The sequence below is a fragment of the Mirounga angustirostris genome, unplaced genomic scaffold, assembly GCF_029215605.1.
Source record: "Mirounga angustirostris isolate CCGP_5_RB_7025 unplaced genomic scaffold, mMirAng1.0.hap1 SCAF_13, whole genome shotgun sequence".
In the NCBI taxonomy this organism is placed as follows: Eukaryota; Metazoa; Chordata; class Mammalia; order Carnivora; family Phocidae; genus Mirounga; species Mirounga angustirostris.
Genome location: NW_026991721.1, coordinates 965,895 through 989,063, shown reverse-complemented (window position 1 = coordinate 989,063; position 23,169 = coordinate 965,895). Strand labels below are relative to the sequence as shown.

Sequence of the window (23,169 nt, the reverse complement as noted above, 5' to 3'; positions counted from 1 at the left end):
TTGAATCTTTTAGACCGTTTTCTGGCCCAAAATATGGTCTATGTTGGTGAATGTTCAGTGTGCACTTAAAAATACATATTTTACTGTTGTTTTCTGTGTCGGTCAGATTACATTGCTTGGGTCGTGTGTGCCCTTACTGAGTTCCCGTCTGTCCAGCTGAACGTTGATGGGAGGGTTGTGGTCTGACACATTCTGTTCCAAGTGTTCCGAAGCTCTATAACTGGACATGTAAACTTGTAGGGTTCTTATGTCCCCTTAATATGTTTATCCCTTATCATTTTAGGGAGACCAACTTCACCCTGGTGGTCTTAAGGCTGACCCTGCCCAGTGGTCCACTCGGGGTCCTGCTGGTCATGTGGATTTTTGCTCTCACTGGTGGGAATAGTAACCGGTCCAGACCCTGGGTGGGCTAGTGGTATTACTCTGTAATTCCTACAAATGGTTCTTTCCCAGCCTCGGGCAGTTTTATCCCATGTGTTTGCCACTCTGTCCTCAGCCGAAGACCGCGGGGGATGTGCTGCTGGTATCATTGCTCTTTCTCCGTGTGGCTCCCCTCCCTGAACCCCACCCTGCTGGCTCCAAGTCTCCTGGCTCAGGGAGACCGCTGGTGCTCGCCTCAGTCACCCCTCCCTGCCCAGCAGCCCCGAAACCCTCTGTCGGCAGTGAGCAGGGCAGCCCTCGGGCTCACCTCTTGTTTCCTGTCTCACGGGAATGCTGCCCTGGCTGCCTGATGGTTGGGTCCTGAAAGCTGCTGCCTAAAACATTCGTGTGGATTGTTTGAATGCACATGTGTTGTTCTGCAGACATCCAGGTTATTGTTTCTCCCTACCGCACGGCGTTCGGTATTGTATACCCATCACGCTGGGTTAATTCGTTCCTCTAAAGGTGAGTGATGAGGCCACCCGCTTCTGCTGCACAAACAACCGTGCAGCAAACAGCCTGAACGCATTCCCTCGTGGATCAGTGTGTGTGTTTCCAGAATGTGCCCTCAGGAGACGGCTCACCGGCACCGCTTCCCAAGCACGACTGCACTACTTTTCGGAGAGCGTCCAGCAGTCTGTCTTCCTACCACCAGAGCTTCCCATCACGATCCTCGCCTTGACCCGTGGCCCTTCCTCCCTAACTTTTACTATTCTGGTGAATGTCAAGTGGTGCCTCATGGTCATGTTATCTCCCTTATTATTAGCGAGTTTGGGTGCCCCTCCATACACCTGTCAAAGCTTTGAATCGCCAGTTTGAAACACCTGTTCCTTTACCTGCCTGGCCTCCTTTTTCGTTTTACAGGATTTTGCGACTTGCGGGAAGTATTTGTATATTGTCGGTACTAGTTACTTATTGGAGGTAGACATTGTAAACATGTGCATCCTTCACTTGTTACCCCTATCTGTAACGCAGAGAAGAAAAGCACGCCCTCCGTAGGACCGTCGTGCAAACTCGTGAGATGATATGCATCAAGCATGCAGAACGATACCTGGCACAGACTAAACACTCAAAATGTTATTTTAACATTATTATTTCTCAAGAATCCCACCCAAGACACCCAGAAAGTCCGTCTGGGGCTCCTGGGCACATTAAGGTGCCCCACAAATACTGAGACCCACGTGTGCCATTGAAACCCGGACACAGAAAGGCCAGGGAGGGTGGGACTCCCGTGACAATGTGGCAATGGCCTGGGAGCAGTGATCCCATGGGCAGACACCACTCGGTGACACACGGGGCCGGGGCTCCAACTGTTGGCACTGGGTCTGTGAGACACCATGAGCCATCAGTCGGGGGAACCAGTGTCCACGTGACAGCTCCCTTCACGGAAATACAGTTGGCATCTAATTCTGGCAAAGGCGTGTTCTCCACCCCGCTCTGCTCATGAAAGCCCCATGAGGACAGCTCATTATTTCACCCGACTCCCCACTCTGGGTTTGAAAACCCCCTCTCTGGCCTGCCTCACTCTCTTTTTTTCCACCTTCTGGATCCCTGTCCCCTTCTCAGGGACATTTGGTCTGTGCCCCGACTCAGGCTGCGTGGTCTGCTGAACAATTTGCTCGCGCGCTGGGTTCACTAAATAGCTCCCCTCCCATTATAAGGGCCACCTCCCAACTCCTCGACTCCTGCTCACGTCTTTCCAGATGGATCAGAGCAGACGTAACAGCTCATCCTCATTTTATCTTTTCCCAAACATAACATAGATGTGGGATCCATCAAGTATCTTTTGGATCAATTCCATCCCAGCCAGGAATTGCTCTTTTGTTTGGCATAAAATAGGGGTCCAATTTAAATTTTTCCCCAAGTACAGCTAATTGTTTTAGCACACTGATGGAAAAAATTTTCCTTTCCCAACTGCTCAGCCAGGCCGGCATGCTTGTAAATAATTTCCATACTGTGTCCCACTGGTGAATCTGTCTATCCCCACATCGACACCAGAACCTCGATTGCTAGTTTTAAAATATTTTGACATCTCCTAGGACAGTTCCTTTCCATCTCTGCCTTCTTCTCGAATGTTCCAGCTATTATTCAGCCTGTGTTCTTCCATACACATTTAGAATCAGTTTGCTAAATTTCTTTTAAAAAGCCCTTCTGGGGTTTCAATGAGAATTTCTTTTGTAGGGCAATTTGGGGAAGAATTGATGTATTTCTGATACTGAACATTCCTATCCACGAATATAGTTCTCAATTTATTCAGGTACTCTTTAATGTCTTTCAATAAAGTTTTATAATTTTTCCCTAACGATCTTCAGAAGGTTTTTTTTTTTTTAAGATTTTATTTATTTATTTGACAGAGACACAGTGAGAGAGGGAACACAAGCAGGGGGAGAGGGAGAGGGAGAAGCAGGCTTCCCACAGAGCAGGGAGCCCGATGTGGGGCTCAATCCCAGGACCCCGGGATCACGACCTGAGCTGAAGGCAGACGCTTAACGACTGAGCCACCCAGGGACCCCTAGACATTCTATTTTACAGAATTGTACCCTCCGGTGAGTGCTGGTATTTAATGCATGTGTAGGGCAGTCTCCGCATGCTCCAGATTCACCCTCCACCTTCGTCTGACTTTGTTTGTGCTCCAGGAAGGGGACCTCTGCAAACTGGTCACCTGGCTGGGTTAATGGGAGACACCTGGAGATGTGTGTGTGGGGGGGGAGTGTTGGAGTATTTATTTCCCCAGACCCCTCCCCCAGGCCTGGGGTTCAGGGGGGCTTCATTCTTCTGCTAGGCTAAGCCTTTTGCTGAGGGAGCCTCTTCCCCTGCTCACTGCGGCCTCCCTCACCAAGCCTTGCTCCTTCACTTAACTCTTCCTCCTTGTAACTCGTGCGTTTATTAAAATTCCTCCGATCATCTCTGTGAGCATGCCATCTGTTTCTTGCTGGGACCCTGACTGATACGGTAATTGCCACCAGAAGTGGCCCCAGAAAACAGACCCTCAAACGGGGTTCCAGGGTCGAGTTGCCCGTCCGTTTGACCAGCACGGGGATAAAATCCTTGCCAGGGGGCACTTGAGCGCTAGGGACGGGTCCTGCGCCAGCATGCCGCTTCTTTGGATTCTCACCGGTGGTGCCACGGGACCCAGGCAAGCGGGGCGCGAACAGATGGGCAGCCAGTGGCTGGGATGCCCAGGTGCCCCGGCAAACACGGTGACCACACAGACGCGGCGGGCTGGCCCCTCGCGACAGCCCTGGGGAGCTGCACGGTGGGAAAGGACCCGGGGCTGCGTGTAGGCCCCCCGCTGAGCAAGGTGGGCTTCCGAGCGCGAACACCCACCACGCAGGGCCACGCAGGGCCACGGAGGGCCACGCAGGGCCACGGAGGGCCACGCAGGGCCACGGAGGCCCGGGTTCGGCGGGCGATCGCGCCGGTTTAAGGAAGCGGGCGCTGTGCGGGTCCGCCGCCGTCAGGGGGCACAGCGCGTTCCAAGGCGCGGCTCCGTAATGATTGTCGCCGGGACCGAGAGGCCAGCGGAGGGCAGAGCCGCAGCCCCGGGCGGGGCGCGCGGCGGGTGGGCGCCGCCGTCCCGGCGGGGGGCGCGGGACCCACGGGGGCGCGGAGGGCCGGCGGAACGGGGGCGCCCGTCCTGGCCCCGGGGCGTCCGGGCCGCGCCTCGGGGTCGCGAGTGGCCGTGCGAGCCTCGCGGCCCGTGGCCCGGCCCTCGCGCGACAGCGGGCACCGCCGACGGACCTGAGACGGCCGCGCTGCCGCCGCTCCGAGGGCCCGACTCCCGCGCCCCAACATCTGAGGCAGTTGCAGGGCCACGCCGTCGCTTTGACTCCACGACGGGGAACCCTGAAGTCGCCCGCCCCAGGGCCCGCGGCGGCCGCAGCACCCACCCCAAGCGGGGACTGGGGGGCAGGGGGCGGGGGCGGGGGCGGGGGCGGGCCCCCTCCCCCCTCCCCCCTCAGCGGACCACGTGACCGGCGCGGGCCGGCCGCTGGCGGGCATGCGCACACGGCCAGCTCGGGAGCCATTTCGCGGGGCCGCGGCCCGGGGAGAGCGACCGCGCAGGCGCCCGCCGGGAGCGCGCGTGCGTGCGGTGCCGGAAGGGGCGGGGCGGGCGCGGCGCCTGCGCCGTGAGCAGCGTGGGGGCGGGGCCAGCCGTCAGCTGACCGAGGCGGCGGCGGCGGCTTCCGTGGGACAGCAGTCGGCGTCGCAGGCTCCGGCGCCGAGGGTCGCGGGCGCGTTGGCTCCCGGTGGGCGAGGCGGGGGCCGGGTAGCACCATGGCGACCACCGTCAGCACGCAGCGCGGGCCGGTGAGGCTGCGGGCAGGTGGCGGGCGGCGGGCGGCGGGCGTGGGCTCCGTAGCCTCCGGGGAGGGCCCGGCGACGGGCTCCGGGCGGGGCCCCCGGACCGAGGAGGGTCCCCTGTGCCCCGATGCTCCTCACATGGAGCAGCCCCCCCGGCTGTCCCTCTAGCGGAGGACCCTGAAGCCCGGACGGTGCCCGTCGTGCCCCCGCGCAGAGTAAGGCTCGCTAGCCCAGCTGCGTCCCCACTTAGGGGCCACCGGTCATACCGTCAGTTTTTCACTTGCAAATGAGAGGGTGGGAACCGAGGACCTGGGAGGGCCCTTCCCCGTCCTCCCTCGGAGGGCTCCTGCGTGGACCCCCCGCCTCCGCTGCGCAGAGCTGGTAGACTGGCTCAGGACGGCCCGGCGCTAACGTGGCCTCCCAGCGGCCCGATCGGACTGCATCAGGGGCGGGTTGTCGCAGACGTGAAGTTTGTATGGACAGAAGCTCAAGATGCACAGCAGGGGAACATTTGGGTCCTTTTGAGCAGGAAAAAGGGTTCCTGTGATGTGATCTCACAGTCAGCTGCTGAGGGCGAGGTCCCACTCCCAGGGCTTCTCACCCCTAGAGCTGGACGTGGGTGGATCTCGTTTGTGCGCACTGGAGGAGGATCTTTTCACAGAACGCCTTTTCTGAGGTTGAAAGGAAGACCCTGGCTTCGTAGGAATTCCCCTTTGGGCACGGGTGCTCTTTCTGAGAGCTCTGAAGGGGACCTGACCCACACTCCCTGCCGGACTTGGGTGTGGGAAGGTCCCGGAGCCAGTGGCGAGAGTTCTGGGCTCATCCTGGGGCTTCCAGCGCTCCATCTTCACAGCAAATTACAGCAGGTTCGCTGCCAGGATTTCTCATGTTTATGCAACGGGCTGATCGGCTGATCGAGAGCAAGGGAACCCCAGCGGCTCCTTTCCTTGCCCTCCCACACCCCCCGCCGGGGAGCAGCGGGCTTAATGGTCGGGCAGGACAGCCCCCGCCCTGGCCTGTCGTGTGTCCTCAGCCTCCTGGGAACCCAGTGCCCTTGTGTGGGACTTCCCTGGAGGCATGGGACTCAGTGTAAACACGCACAAAGTTGGGCGCGGTGTCTGGCGTGAAGGGAGCGCTCCGTGGAGCTCAGCTCGTCCTGTTACCAGCGGAACACTCAGTTCAGTGGCAGCTAAAGCCGAAGCCCCTACAGTCCTGAGGGAGGGAGCAGGAGCGTCCGAGTGTTCACACACGTGGGGCCTGTGCTGTCCCGTGCTGCTTCTCTGTTGACTCCGTGCGTAGGGTGTTTCCCGGCACGTGTGACCATGCCGTGGCCTTACGTGTGTGTGTTGGTGTGCAGTGTGGGGTGCCCTCCGTGACCCGCAAACACGCAGTAATGGCAGGGCTGGGCCGGAGCTGGTGGGGGCTCCAGGAAGGTGTCATCCGGGGCTGGGGTCTTGAGTGCCAGCGCAGGGCATGTGACTTCCTCCTCAGCCAGTGTTATCGATCATGGTATTTGGGGCAGCACGATACAGTGAACACCCAGGTGTGGTGACCCCATCAGGATCTTATAGGGCAGCGCAGCAAACAGCCTGCGAGCTGGTGAGCTGCACACTCAGAGCTGTGGGTCTTTTTTTTTTTTAAGATTTTATTTATTTATTGGGGAGAGAGAGAGTTCGAGAGAAGAGCGCATGAGCAGGGGAGGAGCAGAGGGAGAGGGACAAGCAGACTCTGCACTGAGCGCGAAGTCCGATGTGGGGCTCGATCCCACGACCCTGGGTCATGACCTGCGCTGAAACCAAAAGTCAGATGCTCAACTGACTGAGCACCCCAGGCGCCCCAGAGCTGTGGGTCTTAAGTCAAGACTTAGATATGAAGGTGGCCTGTCATGGGCCGTGGTTGAGGTGGGTAAGGTTCCTGGGGGGAGATGGCACCTGATGTAACACTTGAAGGAGGAGCCCGTGTGGTGGGGCTGGCCCGTGGGCAGGGGCTGGGCCTGGAGGGAGACAGGGTGGGCTGCTGCTGGAAGGCCAGGGCGGGGTGGGTACCTGTGCTGGTTCGAGTAACAGGCATGGCCAGGGTGCTTTTCCAGATGAGAGGCCAGCAGGCAGCAAATGGGTTGGGTGCTTGAGTTTTATCTGGTCACTATAGTGTTAACTTTTTAAGAAAGCTTTTTGCCTGGCACACAGCCTCTTCGTGCCCCCTGCTCCCCTCTGGGCTAAACAGTCCTTGTAAGGACCGTGTTGGCATTGTTCGAGTCTGGTGGGCTTCTTCCTTTACCCAGGGTGCCCAGACTCCACTGGGTGCTGGGTGCTCTGCCATCCCAGCAGGTGGTGGTGAAGGAGCATTGGGCGGGGCTCAGGCGCTGGGTGATGACTGGGCAGCTCTCCTGAGCATTAGCCCCGAGCCGCTGGGCTGCATCCCTGTGCACGGCACCCAGGGCTCCACCGGGGCTCCAGGGAGCCCAGAGCCTGGACTCACACGTGTGGGGCCTACTCTGAAGTCTGACCATCACCTCCCACTTGCGACAAAGAAGTGAAGGCAGCGTCCTTGGGGATGTGAAGGAGGAACGGGAGTCTGCCTGGTAGTGGAGACAGGGTGTTTCCCATGTCCTTGCACAGGGAAGCCTGAGGGTGGGCTGAGGGTGGGGCAGTGCTGACTGCTTCCCTCGGTGGGACTCAGATGGTTCTTAGGCATCTGTCTGTCCAGGCTAGTTCCTTCCCTGAATCGCCACTGAGCCATGCCCCAGGCCTATGCTGTTTGCCCCGCTTTTCACGTTGCTAGTATTCTTGTGACAACGTCCATTTTCTGTCCAGGGTTTCTGTCCAGTCCACAGATCGTTCAGAAGCACCTGATGGGCCCCCCTGCCTTCCTTGTTAGAACTTGGGGAGTTTGTAGGACACGCTGCTTTAAACCACATAGTGCTTGTCAGCTCATGGGGATGGCGATCGAGGTTCAGTCAGGGCTGCAGGGGCCTTTCCAGCCTCCCTCCCAGATGTGTGGGTGGGCCCCCCGGAGTTCAGGCTGACCACAACCACTCGTCCTCCTCCTGGAGGTGCTGATCAGTCAGCGGGTTCAGGCCAAGCGCACTGCTGCCCTCCTCATGATGCCTTTTCTCTCCTGACGCGAGCTGGTCTGCTGGGCGACACTTGGGTGACTTGAGACTGTCCAGGTCCTTGTCACCCTTGATGATGATGATTGTTTTTGATAATGACGTAGTAACAACGTTCTTAATTCCATATAAATATAAAATATATATATACAGGGGCGCCTGGGTGGCTCAGTCGTTCAGCGTCTGCCTTCAGCTCAGGTCATGATCCCAGGGTCCTGGGATGGAGCCCCACATCGGGCTCCCTGCTCGGCGGGAAGCCTGCTTCTCCCGCTCCCACTCCCCCTGCTTGTGTTCCTGCTCTCGCTGTCTCTCTCTGTCAAATAAATAAAATCTTAAAAATATGTATATATATATATACACACAGATAAATTCAAGTGGTAAATGTAAATAATAACTTCGATATTGATAATTATTGCTGGATCAGTGACTTCTTTAGGGATGGCAAAGGGTGATACTTGTATTTTATGGCTTGTTCTGTTTTTATTAATTGGGACTGTTTGCTAAGATGCCTTTGCAGATGGTCCGCTGTCTGTCTGTGCTGAAACACAGTTGTGCAAGAGAGGTCGGGAAATGCTCAGCTCTTGCCCGTCGGTTTCCAGGACTCGGAGGGAAGGCCTGGCTTTCTCTTTAGGCTTGTGCGTGGCAGCATTTCCTTGAGCACCGTCGTGAGCCCGTGGGCCTCATGTGCACAGCCTGCCTGCCGTGGCTTGCCTGCTCGCCCTGCCGGCTGGCCCAGGTCCTCCCGGCTGACAGCCCGGGCCTCTCCCTCCCGCCTCTCTGAGCTGGGTGGGGGTGTGTCCAGGGTTGGGGTGCGGTGCCCTTGTTGGCTGCACGGAGCCTTTCTTGTTTGGACCCGTGCTAGCGTGGGAGTATCCGCCTGTGTTCGTGTCTTCATTCTTCAACCAGACGTCTTTCTGTCTGTCTAAGGTTGGTTTATCATCAGCATGTTGTTAGACCTTTAAAAAGTCAAATCTAAGAAGTGTCTTTGTCTCTTAGCGGGAACACGTTAAGTAATTGTGATCACGCACATGCGTTTCCTTCCGCTGTTGTCCTCTGTGCTCAGGTTTACCTTTTCTGTGTCCATGTCTCTCCTTGCGTTCTTTGGGCGATTAAATAGTTTCTCAAATCCCGGTGTTCGTTCTGTCCTGGTCTGGAAAACACACCGATTTCTGTTCTCCTGGTGGTTATGGTAGAAGCTTCCCTGTGCAGACTCAGCAGGGTGTAAGTCAGCCGCTGTGTTTGCGCTCCTCCTGAGGGGTATGTGATCTTGGGGGCCCCCTTCCCAGCCCGGACGCTGCTTCCTTTCCTGCCCCTCACACCGTGGGACCACTGTGCTTTTGCTTTCAGTTTGTCTTTTTGAGTTTGCTTTGGTGGCGGACTTTTCCAGGCTCTGTTCGTGAGTGCCCTTCTCCAACTCCTGGAAGCTCTTCTTGCTCGTGTGGCGCCCCGCACGCGCGGATCTTAGTGTGTGTGTCCCGGCGGCGGCGGCTGGCCTGGGGCAGTCAGCGGTTGACCCTCCTGCCCCTGCAGCTCCGCGTGTCCACCGCACTCCCCACGCCCTTTTGTCCCTCTTCTGGTCACCACTGCCATCCCTGAGCAACAGTCAGCTCTCTGACTCTGGGCCAGCTGCTGAGCCTCGGTGGCCTCGCGCGTTTGTGCAAGGATGGACTGAGTCCGTGTGTGTGGCGTGCTTGTCCCAGCCTGGCCTGTAGGAAGTCCTGAACAGGTGAGCTGATGGGCCCGAGGAGTTAGCTTGCATCCCTCAAAACACCTGGCTCTCCCTCGTGGTCATCTTTGCCTGCAGTTCCGCGCGCACCATTTACCACTGCCCTTGGCCCCACCATTCTGCTTCAACACCTGCGGGACGCTGGGAGCTGGGGGGCGGGGCTGTGGCCCCCGGGAGGGCAGCCGTGTCCGTGGAGGGGCAGCAAGGCCCCTGGAGGAGGCCGAGGACGCCCGAGCAGGGGCACAGAGCGGCTGGTGTCAGGTGTTCACAAGCTCCCCTAGGTGAGTTCTCGGGCCCTCGGGAAACAGCCATCCCCTGTGGGCCTCCTTCCACCGGCCCGTCCTCCTCTTTTTCTGTGTGTCCTCTCCCTCGGGGACCCCAGCTTTGGGTCCCTAACACGACCATGACTCCCTGCCTTCTCCCCGCCTCCTTCTGAACGCCAGGTCCCTGCGTTCTGCTGCTCCTTGCCCTGGAACGCTCCAGACGTCAGTCAGGATGATCCCGTGGGTAGTCCTGCTGCTGAGCCTTCTGAGCAGACAGTCTGGTTCTCGGCCTGTGCCCCGCCCACACACCGCCTCTCCCGCCCCACTGGCCCGCCGGCTGTCACACCCTGCAGCAGGTGCCCGGCTCTGCCAGACGGGGGGCACGGCAGGCCCGGCTCCTCACCTGCCTGGGCCCCCTCCCGCAGGGTGCCAGGCCAGCGCCTTGGCCGCGGTACAGCCAGGATTCTGTCAGCAGCCAGGCTGGGGGTCAGAGCCACCCCTCATGCAGTCACTGGGGGGACAGGCAGTTTCTCCCGGGCAGATGATGGAACCTGCTGAGCTGTGGCCTCGGTGGATCTAGTGGCAGGTGTGCCCTTGCAGGGCCTTCAGCAGGGCAGGCCCCTGCGACGCCAGGGAGGCTCAGGGCTCCCGGCCCACCAGACGCCGTCCCGAGGTTGGGGCTCCCCATCCTGTGCGCTGCTGACTTCACCACCTGGCCCTCGGCCCCTCTACAGCTCGTGGCCACATGGGCTTCTCTGTGTCTCTGTTGTCACCTTCCTCCGTCCCTTTCGGCCATGATTCCAGTGTGAGTGATGTGGACCGAGAGCTGAGTGACAGCTGTGGGCTAAGGAGGCGTTTGTGTTGGGGCGTCTCTTCGGACCATGGCGGGGGCTCGGAGCCCTGAGCGCCTGTGTTCTCACGGGTGACGCCGGCCCCAGAGGGCGGGGCAGGTTCTCAGACGAGGCAGAGCGAACGGAAGGCCTCGTGGTGGCTGGCGGCCCGCACTGGGGCTTCCGCTCCTCGCGGCATCGTCGTGCCGTTTCGTTGGGCGTCACGTGGCCATCGGCTTGGTGGGGCACGTGGACACGGGAGCTCTGCCTCGTGGCCGCCGTTCTCATGTTTGTTTTCGTGCCACAGGCATTCTCCATCCAGTCACTATGTCGGGGCGCCAAAAAGAACATCCAGCAGGTGGCTAAAAAGTGTTCTCTCGTTTCAAGCAAAAGTTAAAAGTTCACTAAAAATATTTTCTAATAAAATTTTCCAGATGTTTTACTGGAAGAGTAACAGTTGAATGAATTTTTAATTGATTACATTGGTACTGTGTTTATATAAATTGCTGGTTTGTGTGCGTAATTTGACACATTATAACTTATAAGTAAATATGTTCAAGGTTCTCAACAAATACAGATACAAAGCATTAATAGGTTTTCGGTTTTTAACCTAACTTTTAACTTAAAAACTTTATTCCTTTTTTTTTTTTTTTTTTAAGATTTTATTTATTTGTTAGAGTGGACACAAACCAGCAGGGTGGAGGGGCAGAGGGAGAAGCAGGGAGCCCAATCCCAGGCTCCATCCCAGGACCCTGAGATCATGACCTAAACCAACAGCAGGCACTTAACCAACTGAGCAACCCAGGTGCCCCTAAAAACTTTATCGTAACCCTGCTTTAACTCAGGAGTGCTGTTTGTACGCAGAGCATGAGTCCGTGTACGGGATGTGGACTGATAGACACTATCTGCAGACTGTGAGGGCGGCGAGGAGAGATGGGGTAGATGGTCCTTGCGGGGACAGTGACGACAGACAGGCCCAGAGGGCCCCCTGCCCCGGCCAGTGCACGGCTGACAGTCCGTTTTGGACTCTGTATCCATCTTGTAAGCGTGAGCCAAATGACAGTTTACAATGTCTGTTATTTATTTCTGATCAAGATTAATCATTCTCTCTAGTCCTTGAGCCAGGATAAAGCATGTATTTTAATGTGACTGTTCAGACGTTTCCTCCGTCATCATATGGCAAAAGTAAATTTTAGGATTAGCCCTGAACTTCCGTACGTCAGTAACGCAGGCGCTCACGACAACCTTCCCCGGCTGGTCTCTGAAGCGGTCGGGCTCGTGTCGGCGCCCGGGCTCGCCTGTCAGGCCTGACCGAGGACTGGTTTCGTCCGCAGTGCTGACTGCAGGTGTGGGAGTCCGCTCACGTGGACGGACTCTGCCGCGGTTGGAGCAGTGGGCAGACCTGTCTGCCGGCTCCCGGGGCCGCGAGTGCTGCTTGCATGACCAAGAGCTCAGTGTTTTGTAAGAAGTAGGGCGCTGCTTCCTTTTTTTTTAGTTAAGTTGACATGTTTTCTGGCAAACTTCGCATGTTAGAGTTACGGAACGGCTGTAACAGTTCGGAGAGCCCCAGTGTCTTTGCACCTTGTGTGCGATCCTCACTGGTGATGTCAGCAGGGTACGTCTGTCACAACCAGAGACCTGGCTTTGGTGTGTGACTGCTCGCTCCAGGCTTCTGGATGCCCCGCGTTTGCCTCACTGTCCCTTCTGTCCTAGGGTTCCAGCCCGGACCCCACAGGGCACGGAGCTGCCACGGACCCTCAGTGGCCTGCTCTCTGGGACCATCTCAGACTTTCCTTGTTTTGGGGTCTGCCGGTCAGGGATTTTGTAGCCTGTCCCTTGGGTGGGAAGAAGCCTCCGGGACGTGGTATCGTCCTTGCGGCTTTTCAGGAACCCGGCATCCCCCAGCCTGTCAGTGCTGGCGTTGGCTGGGGGGGCTCAACTTCTGTCCCCTTCCCGTGTTTTGTTTGCACTCTTAATTTATGTTGTAAAGATCCTCGTTTCACATTTATAGTTTTATAGTTAAAACATGGTTGAGAAAGAGCACTAGATGTTTGACCTTTTTTTTTTTTTTTTGTAAAGGTTTAGTTACTTGAAAGAGCACACGCGAGCACAGGGGGAGGGGTAGAGGGAGAGTGAGTCCCAAGCAGACTCCTCTCTGAGCAAGGAGCCCATCATGGGGCTCCATCCCAGGACCCTGAGATCGTGGCCTGTGCCGAAATCAAGAGTCGGACACTCAACCGACTGAGCCACCCCGGCGCCCCGATCTCTGACCTTTGATACAATTTTATTTCCCCCATTAAAAAGGAGTGTGTTTTCCTTGAAGAAACCCAGATGAGTACAGTAGAAAGGAAACGTGGTTCTGCAAGTCCCATTCGGATGATGGGATGATGGGAAACAGAAATAATGATCCCCATGCCTGAGCACACCCTGTCACCACGGTCGCCGCAGACGCGTGCCCGGCCATCCCCGGTGTACCCCCCAAGGGCATGGCCGTTCCCTGCTGGATCCTCAGAGCTGCCGTGTGTGATACGGGGTGAGCGGTTATTTGTCAGAATAAATGAGAATCTGGTTGACGTGAGTCTGTGTCTGCAGATTGTGTTCACGGGAGCGGGCAGAGCTCAGCACGGCCCCTGCAGGCGGAGGCTGGGAGGCCCGAGGCCGACTGGCAAGGCAGCGTCCGGCCCTGTGTCCGCTGGGAAGAGCGCTGGCTGGGAGTATGGCTCCCGGTTGCCCCAGCGACTGGTGATGGGCGTTGGTCTGGTAGCCGCCAGGCCAGCCGCAGCATCTCAGCCGTGATGGAGGGTGTGTGGCCTTCTTTCCGGGGCAAGCCCTGGGCCCTGCTGGTGAGCCACGTGGCACACCGGGGGAACGGCACCTACGAGGCCCCTCGGGAGGCAGTGCACTCCTCCCCTGGCAACCCTGGGCCTCCCGGGCACCGCCGCTTTCCCTTTCGTCTGTAATGAGTGCTCGGGGCCCCTGTGGGCCCATCGGGGCCGCCCACTCCAGACCGAGAAGGTGCGAGATGCTGTCCTCCCCAGGTGCTTGAGTCGGCCTGGTGTGGGGTCCTGCCGGGAGAAGGGTGCCCTTGCTCCGCAGGGGAAGCAGTTGGAGCTCCAAGCTGATGGGCGCCGAGGTGGGAGTGGCCGGGGCGGAGCCCCTGACCCCAGGGTCTTGAGTGGGTTTCCATCGGTTTCAGTGCCTGGTTTGGGTGATCTCCAGGCCCGAGATGGGGACATGGAGGACAGGAACCTAGACCTTTCTAGGGATATTTGAAATGAAACAGCACAAGGCGCCTCGGGCGAAATGCTTTCCCATTGGTGCTTGTGACCTCAGCAGGTGCGGAACCTTCTGGAATCCTGCCAGATCCGTGTCATCTGGAAGGCCAGAGCTTGAGCGATCGAGGCCTTAGGATACTTGGTGCGTGGACATATGAGGTGGTCCCCAGCGCTTGCTGTCAGGAAATGCAGTTTGCCACAACGCCCTGTGACACGTGGGGGTTTCCTTTTGGCATTTCCTGAAAATAACGCTTCTTCAAGGCTCTTGGCCTTGTGATGTCCCCTCGGGGCGGCCGAGGAGGACCCGGGGACCCCTGCAGGCGGGCCCTGGGCTGTAGCTCTGCTGCTCCCTCCCACCGGGACCTGTGCGCCCTGAACCCAACCTGCCTGGGAAGGAGCGGAGTGCAGGCTACCTGGGCGTCCGACACCCAGCGGGGCCGTGCTCTGCTCATCTCTGCAGGGGAAGCCTTACTCACAGCCACGGCCACGTGTGGCAGCCGGCTCCCGAGGTAGCCGCTGCCTCTTCCTGGAAGACTGGCTTCTGGGAACCCTCGGGGCCTCTGCACAGGCCACCGTCCTGCACGTCCCCGGCCCCATCTCTGGGAGGCCAGGCAGCCTCGTGGACAAGGGGTTCGGCAAGAGGCAGAAGGGAGGTGTTTGGGGCTTCGTGGGGTCTTCTGGGCTGTTGTTGCATTTGAGCTGTGTCAGCACGGGGGGTGGGGGGGGTTCCGTACAACTGGAAATCCAAGCTTCCGATTTTGTCTCACTGCTTGGTTTCAACCAGTGCCTTGCAGCCCGCGGGGAAAGCCAATGACGGACACGTAGGCAGAGGGCGTGTGACTCCTGACCACGGCCCGAGAGACCGTCAAGGAGCCGTTCTGAGCATGAGAACCTGCCGTCAGGGCCCGAGCAGAGGCTGGTGTGCGTTTCTGTGTCCACCAGGAGTGGGCTCCGTGCTGGAGGGCATCGTGGTGGCTCGAGGCACTCGGGCTGGAGACCCTGGACCCCGTGGGCCCCTCGCTTTGTAGATGACGCCCTGAGCTCCTGCCACACTAACTCCTGTGCTCGCCCTGAAGGTGTATGTCGGCGAGCTCCCGCAGGACTTCCTCCGCATCACGCCCACGGCCACGCAGCAGCAGGTGCAGCTGGACGGGCAGGCGGCCCAGCGGCTGCAGTACGGAGCGGCGGCGGGCACGGTGGGCCGCCTCAGCATCACCGTGGTGCAGGTGGGTGTCGGGGCCTCCCTGGGGCCTGCTCGGGGTGGGGGCGGCCCCGCGTGCGGCTGCTCTGTGGGCAGTGGCTGCCGGGCCGCGTTTTCTGTGTGGACAAATGGTTTTCGTGATTCGTTTTCCTTGAAACATACTTGATGAGAAACGATGTAAGTGAGATGCTGAGGATGACCCAGGCTTCTACCAGAAACAGCAGGAAGAGCCAGTGAGGGATGTGCTGGGCATGTGCTGTGTGCTGGGCACCGCCCTTCCCAACCCTCACAGCTGCTGGGGAGGTGGGGGCACGGAGGGAGGCCCCGGCTGCCGAACGGACCCCAGGAAAGCCAAAGGCGCGGTCAGGATCTAACGTGGCTTTGGTCACCACAGCTTTCTGTGAAACCAAGAAGAAAGGGGAGTCACTGGGAGGCAGAGTCACAGTCGGGCCTTGCGAATGCCGTGGGTTTTAAGGGGACTGCACCCCAGACACCTGGCCACACTTGCGGGGCTGATGGGGTCACCTCAGATACTCACGTGTTTCTGAAAGTCCGACTTCTCACGCGCCCACACGAGCAGCCGGTCCGCACCCTCCACACTGTCCTTCCAGCCCCATTTTGCCTGCTGGGCCTCTCGGTGTGGCCCATGGCCCTTTGTGATAAGCCTTTCTCCCCTCGGTCTGCGGGCGGCCCCACCGTGCTTCCTGGCCTCCCTCCCCGGCGTGTCCCTGGTGGTCCCTGCCGTTGGAGCAGAGCGCTCTGCGGTCGGGCCCCTGGCTCCCCTCTCCCCTCCCTGCCCCCACGCCCAGGCCAGCCCTCCACTCAGCTGCAGATGGGAGCATCCACACCACAGCCCGCGGGGCCTCTTTCTGGGTGTCCAGTAGGCGTGTCGTCTGCTCCCCGCATGTGGGGTGCAGGTGCTTCGTGCACTAAGGACAGGGCTGGTTTGGTTTGGGCTTGTTGGGGTTTCCCTTGTGTCTGTGACGGCTGACGGCCTTCGCCCACGTTCCACTGGGCTGTGTTCTCGTCGCTGCGGCTTGAGAGGCCCTGTCCTGGGCCTGGTGCTGCGTCATATGCCTGCCTGCCGTGCACCTCTCTCCGTGCGGGCAGGTCCGTGCTGGTGGTGCTGGCGGGCCGGGGCCGTGGTGGTGCTGTCCTGCCCAGGTGTCTCCACGTCGAAGTTGTGTGGTTTTTGGTTTTACGTTCCAGTGTGTGATGCGCTTGGAAGGACGTTTGCTGACGGGTTTCCTAGGCAGCCAGAGCCGTAGCTCTTCATCAGTTCCTGTGCTTTCTTCCCCTGCAAAGGCAGCCTGTCTGGCTGGAGGTTGGGCTCCGCGGGATCCATAACCTGCAGCAGTGGACAGAGGGCAGAAAAGGGAGCCAGGCGGTGGCTGGGCCAGGTGCCCTGAACTCGCCACCCCGCTGCTCCAGGCTGGCTCTCAAGCCCCGTGTCCCGGGTGGCTCTCGGCTCTCGGCTCTGGCCCAGGACAGCCTGCCTGTCACCCTGCTCTGCAGCCTCTTCTGAGGGGATGCTGGAGAAGGAGCTGCCCCACACGGCACAGCAGCTCCCTTGACTTGAGCCGGGACCTTCGGCACCTGGTGCCCAGGAACAGTTTCGGCCGTGTCCTGTTCCATGGAAAACCCTGGGGTTGATGACGCGAAGGGGCTGGACAGCTTAGGTGAGCGCATGTCTCTCACTCCGACGGCAGCTGCTCGTTCAGTAACATTGGCTGTATTTCAGGCTAAGTTGGCGAAGAATTACGGCATGACCCGCATGGACCCATACTGCCGACTGCGCCTTGGCTACGCAGTCTACGAGACGCCCACCGCCCACAACGGTGCCAAGAATCCTCGCTGGAATAAAGTCATCCAGTGCACGGTGCCCCCAGGCGTGGACTCCTTCTACCTGGAGATCTTCGACGAGGTGAGAGGGCCGCCCACCATCACGGGCCCAGCGGGTGCGGGCCACGCGTGGCCACACGGGAGCCACGCTGCCCTGTCTTCCACCGCCGAGGCCGTCCAGGAGCTGCAGGCGTGCCCAGACACAGGGCGTGTCGTTGCTTTGTGACGGGTGTCCGGGTGTCCCCAGCAGCAGTGAAGAGTACACAGTCTCACGCAGATCCTTGCACCCATTAGACTCAGAAACAGCATCAGCAGGGATGGGAACACTGGGCACTCCGAGGAGACAGTGTTGACTGTACTCCTTCTCCAAGCCCCAAACACTTCCCCAAACCAAAGGCACACAGAGGCCAGCTCTTCAACCAGGTTGGACGTAAAGTGGGTCAGACCCCACACTGGGTGGAATGGGGTTCTTGGGCAAGTTGCCAGCCCCCCAAGTGTCCCTGGGAGGGTCAGATAGATACACTGGGGCTCTTCCTGAGCATGGTCCTCTGGGCACCTGTGTGGGGCAGCCCAGTCCTCCATGGCCGTCCAGGGAGCCTCAGGGGATTGGTTGGCAGGATGAGAGGTCGGAGGGCTGGGGGTTGGGCAGCAGGGCCTGGAGGTGACCCCCCACCTGGTGCAGTGCCCTTTGTCCTCCCTCTTTCCTTCTAGGTTCCTCCCTCCTACTCTTCCTCTTCCTTTACTCTAAACGGGGGTAGAAAGGAGGGCCTGCTTAGCAGGGAAAGGGCCTCCTTCCCTCCACCCATGCCCACTAGGCTTTGGACTTGCAAGGGATCCCGAGAGGGTGGGCGGAGGCCCTCCTGGCCTCATGGGGATGAGGGTGGTGGGTCCTGTGTGTGTGGTGGGGGAGCCAGACCTTGGGGGGAGTGGGGGGTAACTCTTGGAGGCGGTGGCCCCCCAGGGGCAGGGTGAGGGTGGGGGTGTGGGCGGGGCTGAGGGGCTGTGAGGGCACCGGTGGGGAAGTGGGGTGGCAGGGCAGGAGGTGGGGCGGCAGGGGCAGGGCCTCAGGGCCGGGCCTCGGGGTGACGGCAGCACCTGGGCACCCATATCCCTCAGCGGGCCTTCTCCATGGACGACCGCATCGCCTGGACACACGTCACCATTCCCGAGTCCCTGAAGCAGGGCAAGGTGGAGGACGAGTGGTACAGCCTGAGCGGCCGGCAGGGCGACGACAAGGAGGGCATGATCAACCTGGTCATGTCCTACACGGTGAGGGTGGGGCAGGAGGGCCGGCTGAGTGGCAGCCTCAGCTCAGCGGAGCTGTTTGTCCCCGAGGGACTGGGACCTTGGCTCGCAGGCGTCGGGCGTCCGGGTGGGAGGAGCAGTATGGGTTGGTGGCCTGTCCCTCAGGGTACGGCCGCCCCCGTGGCCAGAGCGGGCCCACCAGGCGGTAGGGAGGGGTCTCACATGGGGTTTAAGGGAGCGGCTGCTGGCCCTCTGGCCCTCAGGTCTCTTGGCTCGTGCGGGCTCCATGGCCCGCGGCCTGCTGCTCTTGGGGCAGGTGGGGATCTGGGACACCTTTGTGTCACCGAGGCGGTGGTGGTGTCCCTGTTGTTTTAACTCTGCCTGGAGGAAGTTCCCTGCAGGTGTCCCAGCCCAACAGAGCTTCATTCCCCTTCTTTAGCCCTGGGCTGTTAAAAGCAAATCCCAGCATCAGTGTGATTGGACTCGTAGACGTTGATTACACAACTGCTGTTTTCACGCGAACACACAACCCCGGTTCTGTTAACGGAGCCGGTAGCAATCTAGAGGCAGTCGGGAAGCATTACAGGTGTAGGTCCTGAAAGTACCCGTTTGCTTCCCGGGGCCGCGTTCCCTTCTGATTCCGCGTCAGTCGGCCACGGCTCTGTAACAGCCCCTGTAGCCAAGCCGCTCGCCCCAGCCTTCCACCAGGACAGTGTTAGGGTGTCCGTTTCCATGGGTGCTGTGTTCTCTGTGACGCCACGATCGTCTTCCGTGTGTTCCAGTCGCTGCCGGCCACCGTGATGATGCCGCCTCAGCCTGTGGTCCTGATGCCCACCGTGTACCAGCAAGGCATCGGCTACGTGCCCATCACAGGTGTGTGTCACTCCCCCTTCCCAGCACTGTCCTCGGGGGCTTGCGGCGCAGCATGCAGGCTAAGTCCTGTCTGCGCATGACTCACGGGATCCTTCCAAACACGAGGATGTGGTCTTAGGCTTGAATTATTTTATACGTCTGGGATATAGGTTTTTTTCCCCCAGACTGTTGGCGAGTTGAACTTTTGTGGAGGTGTAGAAATGTAACCTCTGAACATGTTAGTATATGAGTTACCGTCACGAAAGATCCTGCCGTGTGGGGTGCAGTGAGCCGTGTGCCCAAACATTCCTGTTCTGTCGTGTTCGTTCATCTTTGTAAACTAGCAGTTTGTGACGGCAGTCGGGTTGCTTTCACGTCTTTGGATTTTCAAATGTTAACGTCAGCCATCGGTTCATGGTAACTGGACTCAACCAGCCCCTGCCGCAAGCAGCCATGAACCCGGGCAGAACGGACGAGGCGGCAGCTGTGATCGGGCATCGGCAAACAGGCCTGTAGGGCTGTGAGCCCCAAGAGAAGGGAGGCGGAGGAGCCCCTGGCCACCGCGGTCTCTGCCCGAGGCGGCGTGGCTGTCCCTCCGTGCCAGAGGGGCTGGACTGGGGCAGGACGCTGTGGGGCAGGGGCCGTGCTGCCTCAGGGCTGGGGTTTCCAACCAGCCAGAGAAGAGAGGCCTCATCATTGTGCAGTGCGGTTGGTGCAGGACCAGGGTGTCGCCTTGGGCTGACCTTCACCCCGGAGCCTAGCCATAGCCCCACAAGGAAGGGGGCGGGGCGGGCAGGCTGTACCCGCGTCCAGGGTGCCCACACAGGTTCAGGAAGCGGGGAGAGCCGTGGACTCCGGTTTCCACAGGCCGCCGTCCAGCAGATAAGAGGGGGAAAGGGTGAGCCCTGGTTGGGGCAGAACCAGTCAAGAGGAAGTGGCCTCAGTGGCCCAGGAGCTCCAGAGTAGCCAGGACTCATTCACAGAATTAAAGAGTGTCTTACTAAGTGGGAAGAGGGAACCTCGGCAGAGACCCGGAAACTGAGGAAAACCAAGGGTATGTATTTGGCCTGGGAAGCACACTGATTCGGGGAACATCCCTCCTGCTGGAGTGGTCCAACGGCTGGGCACCTCCTTTGCCTCAGGGGGGCGCTCCGTGGGGCCTCTCCCTGCCCCTTCCCTGCAGCAGTTTCAGGGTCTGTGTGAGATCGGGGTTTGACTGCCTGCCTTGGAGGTTTGAGCAGGAACAGGCACCTTATGGGCAAAGGTGTGAGTGCGCTGGGGCCGGTTAAACCCGCAGGATCGTCTGCTCTCCACTCTGGAGGCCAAAGTCCAGCAGAATCAGGGTGTGGGCCGGGCTGCGGTACCTAGAGGCGGAGGCACAGAGCCGGACAGGACCCTTCCTAGCTGCACTGCCGCAGCTTCGGCCCCCATGGCCCTCACGGTCACAAAGCCCCTCCTGAGGGTCGGTGCCTGTGGCCCAGGCACTCCTTTGATCAGGACCCTGCTCCAGATGGCCAGGTGAGGTCTTGTTCATCTTTCTGGGCGCACACTTCAGCCACGGCGTCACTGCCCCGGGACCTGTTTGAGTAACGAAAAGTCCACTGTGTCAGGAGACATGTTTTTATGGTTTCTTAGCTGTCTTTGTAAATGCTTTTAAAGTTTGTCCTAAAACGTTTATTCGGGGAAAGGCAGACTTCTGTATAAATGGAGACTTTGAACTTCTCTTTTGATGCACATTTGTAAGCTTTGGGACAGTGACCTACTCGCAGGAGGTGGCCAAGGAAAGGAAGGAGCTTTTGCCTGGACCTCGAGGCCGAGCTGCCCACCTGCTCCAATGCGTTTCCTACAAACAGGGACTTGCACCCGCTGCCCGTGTTCGTGTGAGGCTTGTGCTTCAGAGCCTTCTCTGCTGTGAAAAACTTACATCCCTAACCTTGTCGAGGTGTGCGTGCGTGTGCACGTGTGATGAGTGATGAGTGCGTGCACGTGTGATCTGCAGTATTGGTGTGTGCGTGCGAGTGCGTGTGTGTGCATGGCACGCGTGTGCACGTGTGTGATGTGGGGAGGTGCGTGTGTGCAGACCCTGCTCCCGCGGGAGGGGGGCTGCCTGCAGGTGCTGCCCCCCGACAGGTGGGGGTCCCACGGGGGAGTTAACCCTGGGGTGGGGGTGAGAGCCTTTTTGAAGCGTGCAGCAGGGTCTTTGTGCGCTGAGCAGTGCGTGGGCTGCATGGAGGCTGTGCCCACCAGATGGGGACAGTGCTGCCCGGGGTGGGAAAGCCTTCGCACTGCTGTTCTGCCCCGTGATTTCTTTTTCTTTTTATTTTTTTAAAGATTTTATTTATTTATTTGAGACAGAGAGCATGAGAGAGAGCATGAGAGGGAGGAAGGTCAGAGGGAGAAGCAGACTCTCTGCCAAGCAGGGAGCCTGAGGCAGGACTCGATCCCGGGACTCCAGGATCATGACCTGAGCCGAAGGCAGTCGCTTAACCAACTGAGCCACCCAGGCGCCCCTGCCCCGTGATTTCATCCACCCTGGAGACGGTCAGCTGGGAGTTGGGCTCTCAGCGTCTCACCACCTGGGCCCGTGATAGGAAATGCTCCGGTGTGCGCCTTGCTCTTGGGTTTCGCGTGCTTGTTGGCGTCGGAGGGACCCACCTGGTGCACGGTCTGCCCCACAGTCGCCCGCTGATGTGGGACCGTCAGGGCCTCCCATCCCGTGTGTTGTTCCTTCCTGACAGAGTGTTTTGTGGCCTTCAGTCAGTGAACATCAGAGTTTGAAGGGACCGCAGCGTGAGCAGCCTGTCGGGCTCTGAGCTGAGAGCGTGGACGGTGCACCTGCTGGGGAGGAGGGCTGCGGGCAGTGGATTTGTGCATGGGGGCCGCGGGCGGGGGCGCACGTTCTTGACCCCGGGGCCGGCGCTCGGCGTGGGCCCTGGTGCCGCTGTGCGCCCCTAAGCGGCGTCTTGTGCTTGCAGGTGTTCCTGCCGTGTGCAGCCCCGGCGTGGTGCCCGTGGCCCTGCCCCCGGCAGCCGTGAGCGCCCAGCCCCGCTGCAGCGAGGAAGACCTGAGAGCCATCCAGGACATGTTCCCCAACATGGACCGGGAGGTGATCCGCTCCGTGCTGGAAGCCCAGAGAGGGGACAGGGACGCAGCCATCAACTCCCTGCTCCAAATGGGCGAGGAGTCCTAGAGCCCCAGCCGCCACGTGGCCTCGGCCCTCCCGACATGCTGGCCCGGCCCCTCCCCCCCTCCTGTGAAGGAGCCCCGTGTAGCCTTTTCTCGGGCGTGTGTAGTCCCAGTCCTCACCTTCGTGTGGGATGCATGTGGGTGGTTGGTCCCCGGCCGCTGGGCCCTTCGTCGCTCAGGGTGGGTGTGCGTGCCTCTCCTCCTGGCTTGGTTGGGAGCAGAGTGGGCACGTGGGCCGTGTCCTGTGTACGCACACTCGCCCTCCTGCCCCTTGGGGACAAGTGTCTTCAAGGGCCGTGGGCTCCTCCTCCGCACGCTGTCCCAAGATCGCTCTCCACAAGCATCTGCCTCTGCCAACGCTTTAGAAAGTGTCGCTGTTCTCCGGGTTTGATTAATGGCATGCAGTTAGTTTACTTAACCGGGGTAGACCTATTATTTCAGGCACATAGAACATTAACAGCCAATTTGGGTTATTTTTACAACTTTCAACCTTAAATTTCACATCTTTCTGTGGATGTTCCTTGTGTGTGGTTCTGGGCTGCTCACCAGTGTCTTGGGCAGACCGACTTCCGTGTTGCCCGCCCAGCGGCAGGGTCTGCACAGATGCAGATCACACTGGATCCGGGGGCCGCTGAGCCCAGCGGCCCGCCTGTCCCCACCCACGGGCTCTGGAGCAGGGCCGTCCTACGCCCCGGGGACCCCATGATGCCTTTTCCTGCTGTGTCTCCTGCCAACTCTGTGGGGTGTGACTCCGAGGGCTTGCCGCTCCATCCTCTGACCAACCCTTGGAACAGAACCTTGAAACTGGGAGTAAGAAGTGGTAGGTCCAGTACTTTGTATTTGTTTATTAAAGGGTATTTAGGAACCGTTGGCTTACTACTGACGTTAATTTGAGTAAACACTGTACCAGGCCTG

At 59.3% G+C, this 23,169-nt stretch overlaps 2 protein-coding genes across 4 annotated transcripts; one reads left to right on the top strand and one right to left on the bottom strand.

Annotated features, from left to right (window-relative positions):
- Nucleotides 1-2,724: 2,724 nt before the first annotated feature.
- On the bottom strand, nucleotides 2,725-4,448 carry LOC135362315 (basic proline-rich protein-like). Its single transcript, XM_064576421.1, has one exon. It carries the CDS (start codon nucleotides 4,446-4,448, stop codon nucleotides 3,204-3,206), a length of 1,245 nt encoding a protein of 414 aa, XP_064432491.1. The 3' UTR covers nucleotides 2,725-3,203.
- Nucleotides 4,449-4,567: 119 nt separating this feature from the next.
- Nucleotides 4,568-23,119, top strand: TOLLIP (toll interacting protein). Of its 3 annotated transcripts, XM_045892984.3 has the most exons (6): nucleotides 4,570-4,731; nucleotides 15,005-15,154; nucleotides 16,871-17,053; nucleotides 18,088-18,240; nucleotides 18,999-19,089; nucleotides 22,044-23,119. In XM_045892984.3, the coding sequence occupies exons 1-6, from the start codon at nucleotides 4,699-4,701 to the stop codon at nucleotides 22,256-22,258; spliced, it is 825 nt and encodes a 274-aa protein (XP_045748940.1). In that variant the 5' UTR covers nucleotides 4,570-4,698; the 3' UTR covers nucleotides 22,259-23,119. The 3 variants fall into 3 exon arrangements, with proteins under 3 accessions (XP_064432049.1, XP_064432048.1, XP_045748940.1); XM_064575979.1 differs by lacking the exon at nucleotides 18,088-18,240 and having other exon boundaries at nucleotides 4,568-4,731; XM_064575978.1 differs by lacking the exon at nucleotides 15,005-15,154 and having other exon boundaries at nucleotides 4,569-4,731.
- The last annotated feature ends 50 nt before the right edge of the window (nucleotides 23,120-23,169 follow it).

What these genes read in the sequence shown, in the direction of transcription:
- LOC135362315 (XM_064576421.1), bottom strand. Translation starts at nt 4,448, where the DNA reads ATGGCTCCCGAGCTGGCCGTGTGCGCATGCCCGCCAGCGGCCGGCCCG.
- TOLLIP (XM_045892984.3), top strand. Translation starts at nt 4,699, where the DNA reads ATGGCGACCACCGTCAGCACGCAGCGCGGGCCG. An exon ending in TCAGCACGCAGCGCGGGCCG is followed by an intron (nt 4,732 to 15,004) that starts GTGAGGCTGCGG and finishes CTCGCCCTGAAG; the next exon opens with GTGTATGTCGGCGAGCTCCC. An exon ending in ACCTGGAGATCTTCGACGAG is followed by an intron (nt 17,054 to 18,087) that starts GTGAGAGGGCCG and finishes CATATCCCTCAG; the next exon opens with CGGGCCTTCTCCATGGACGA.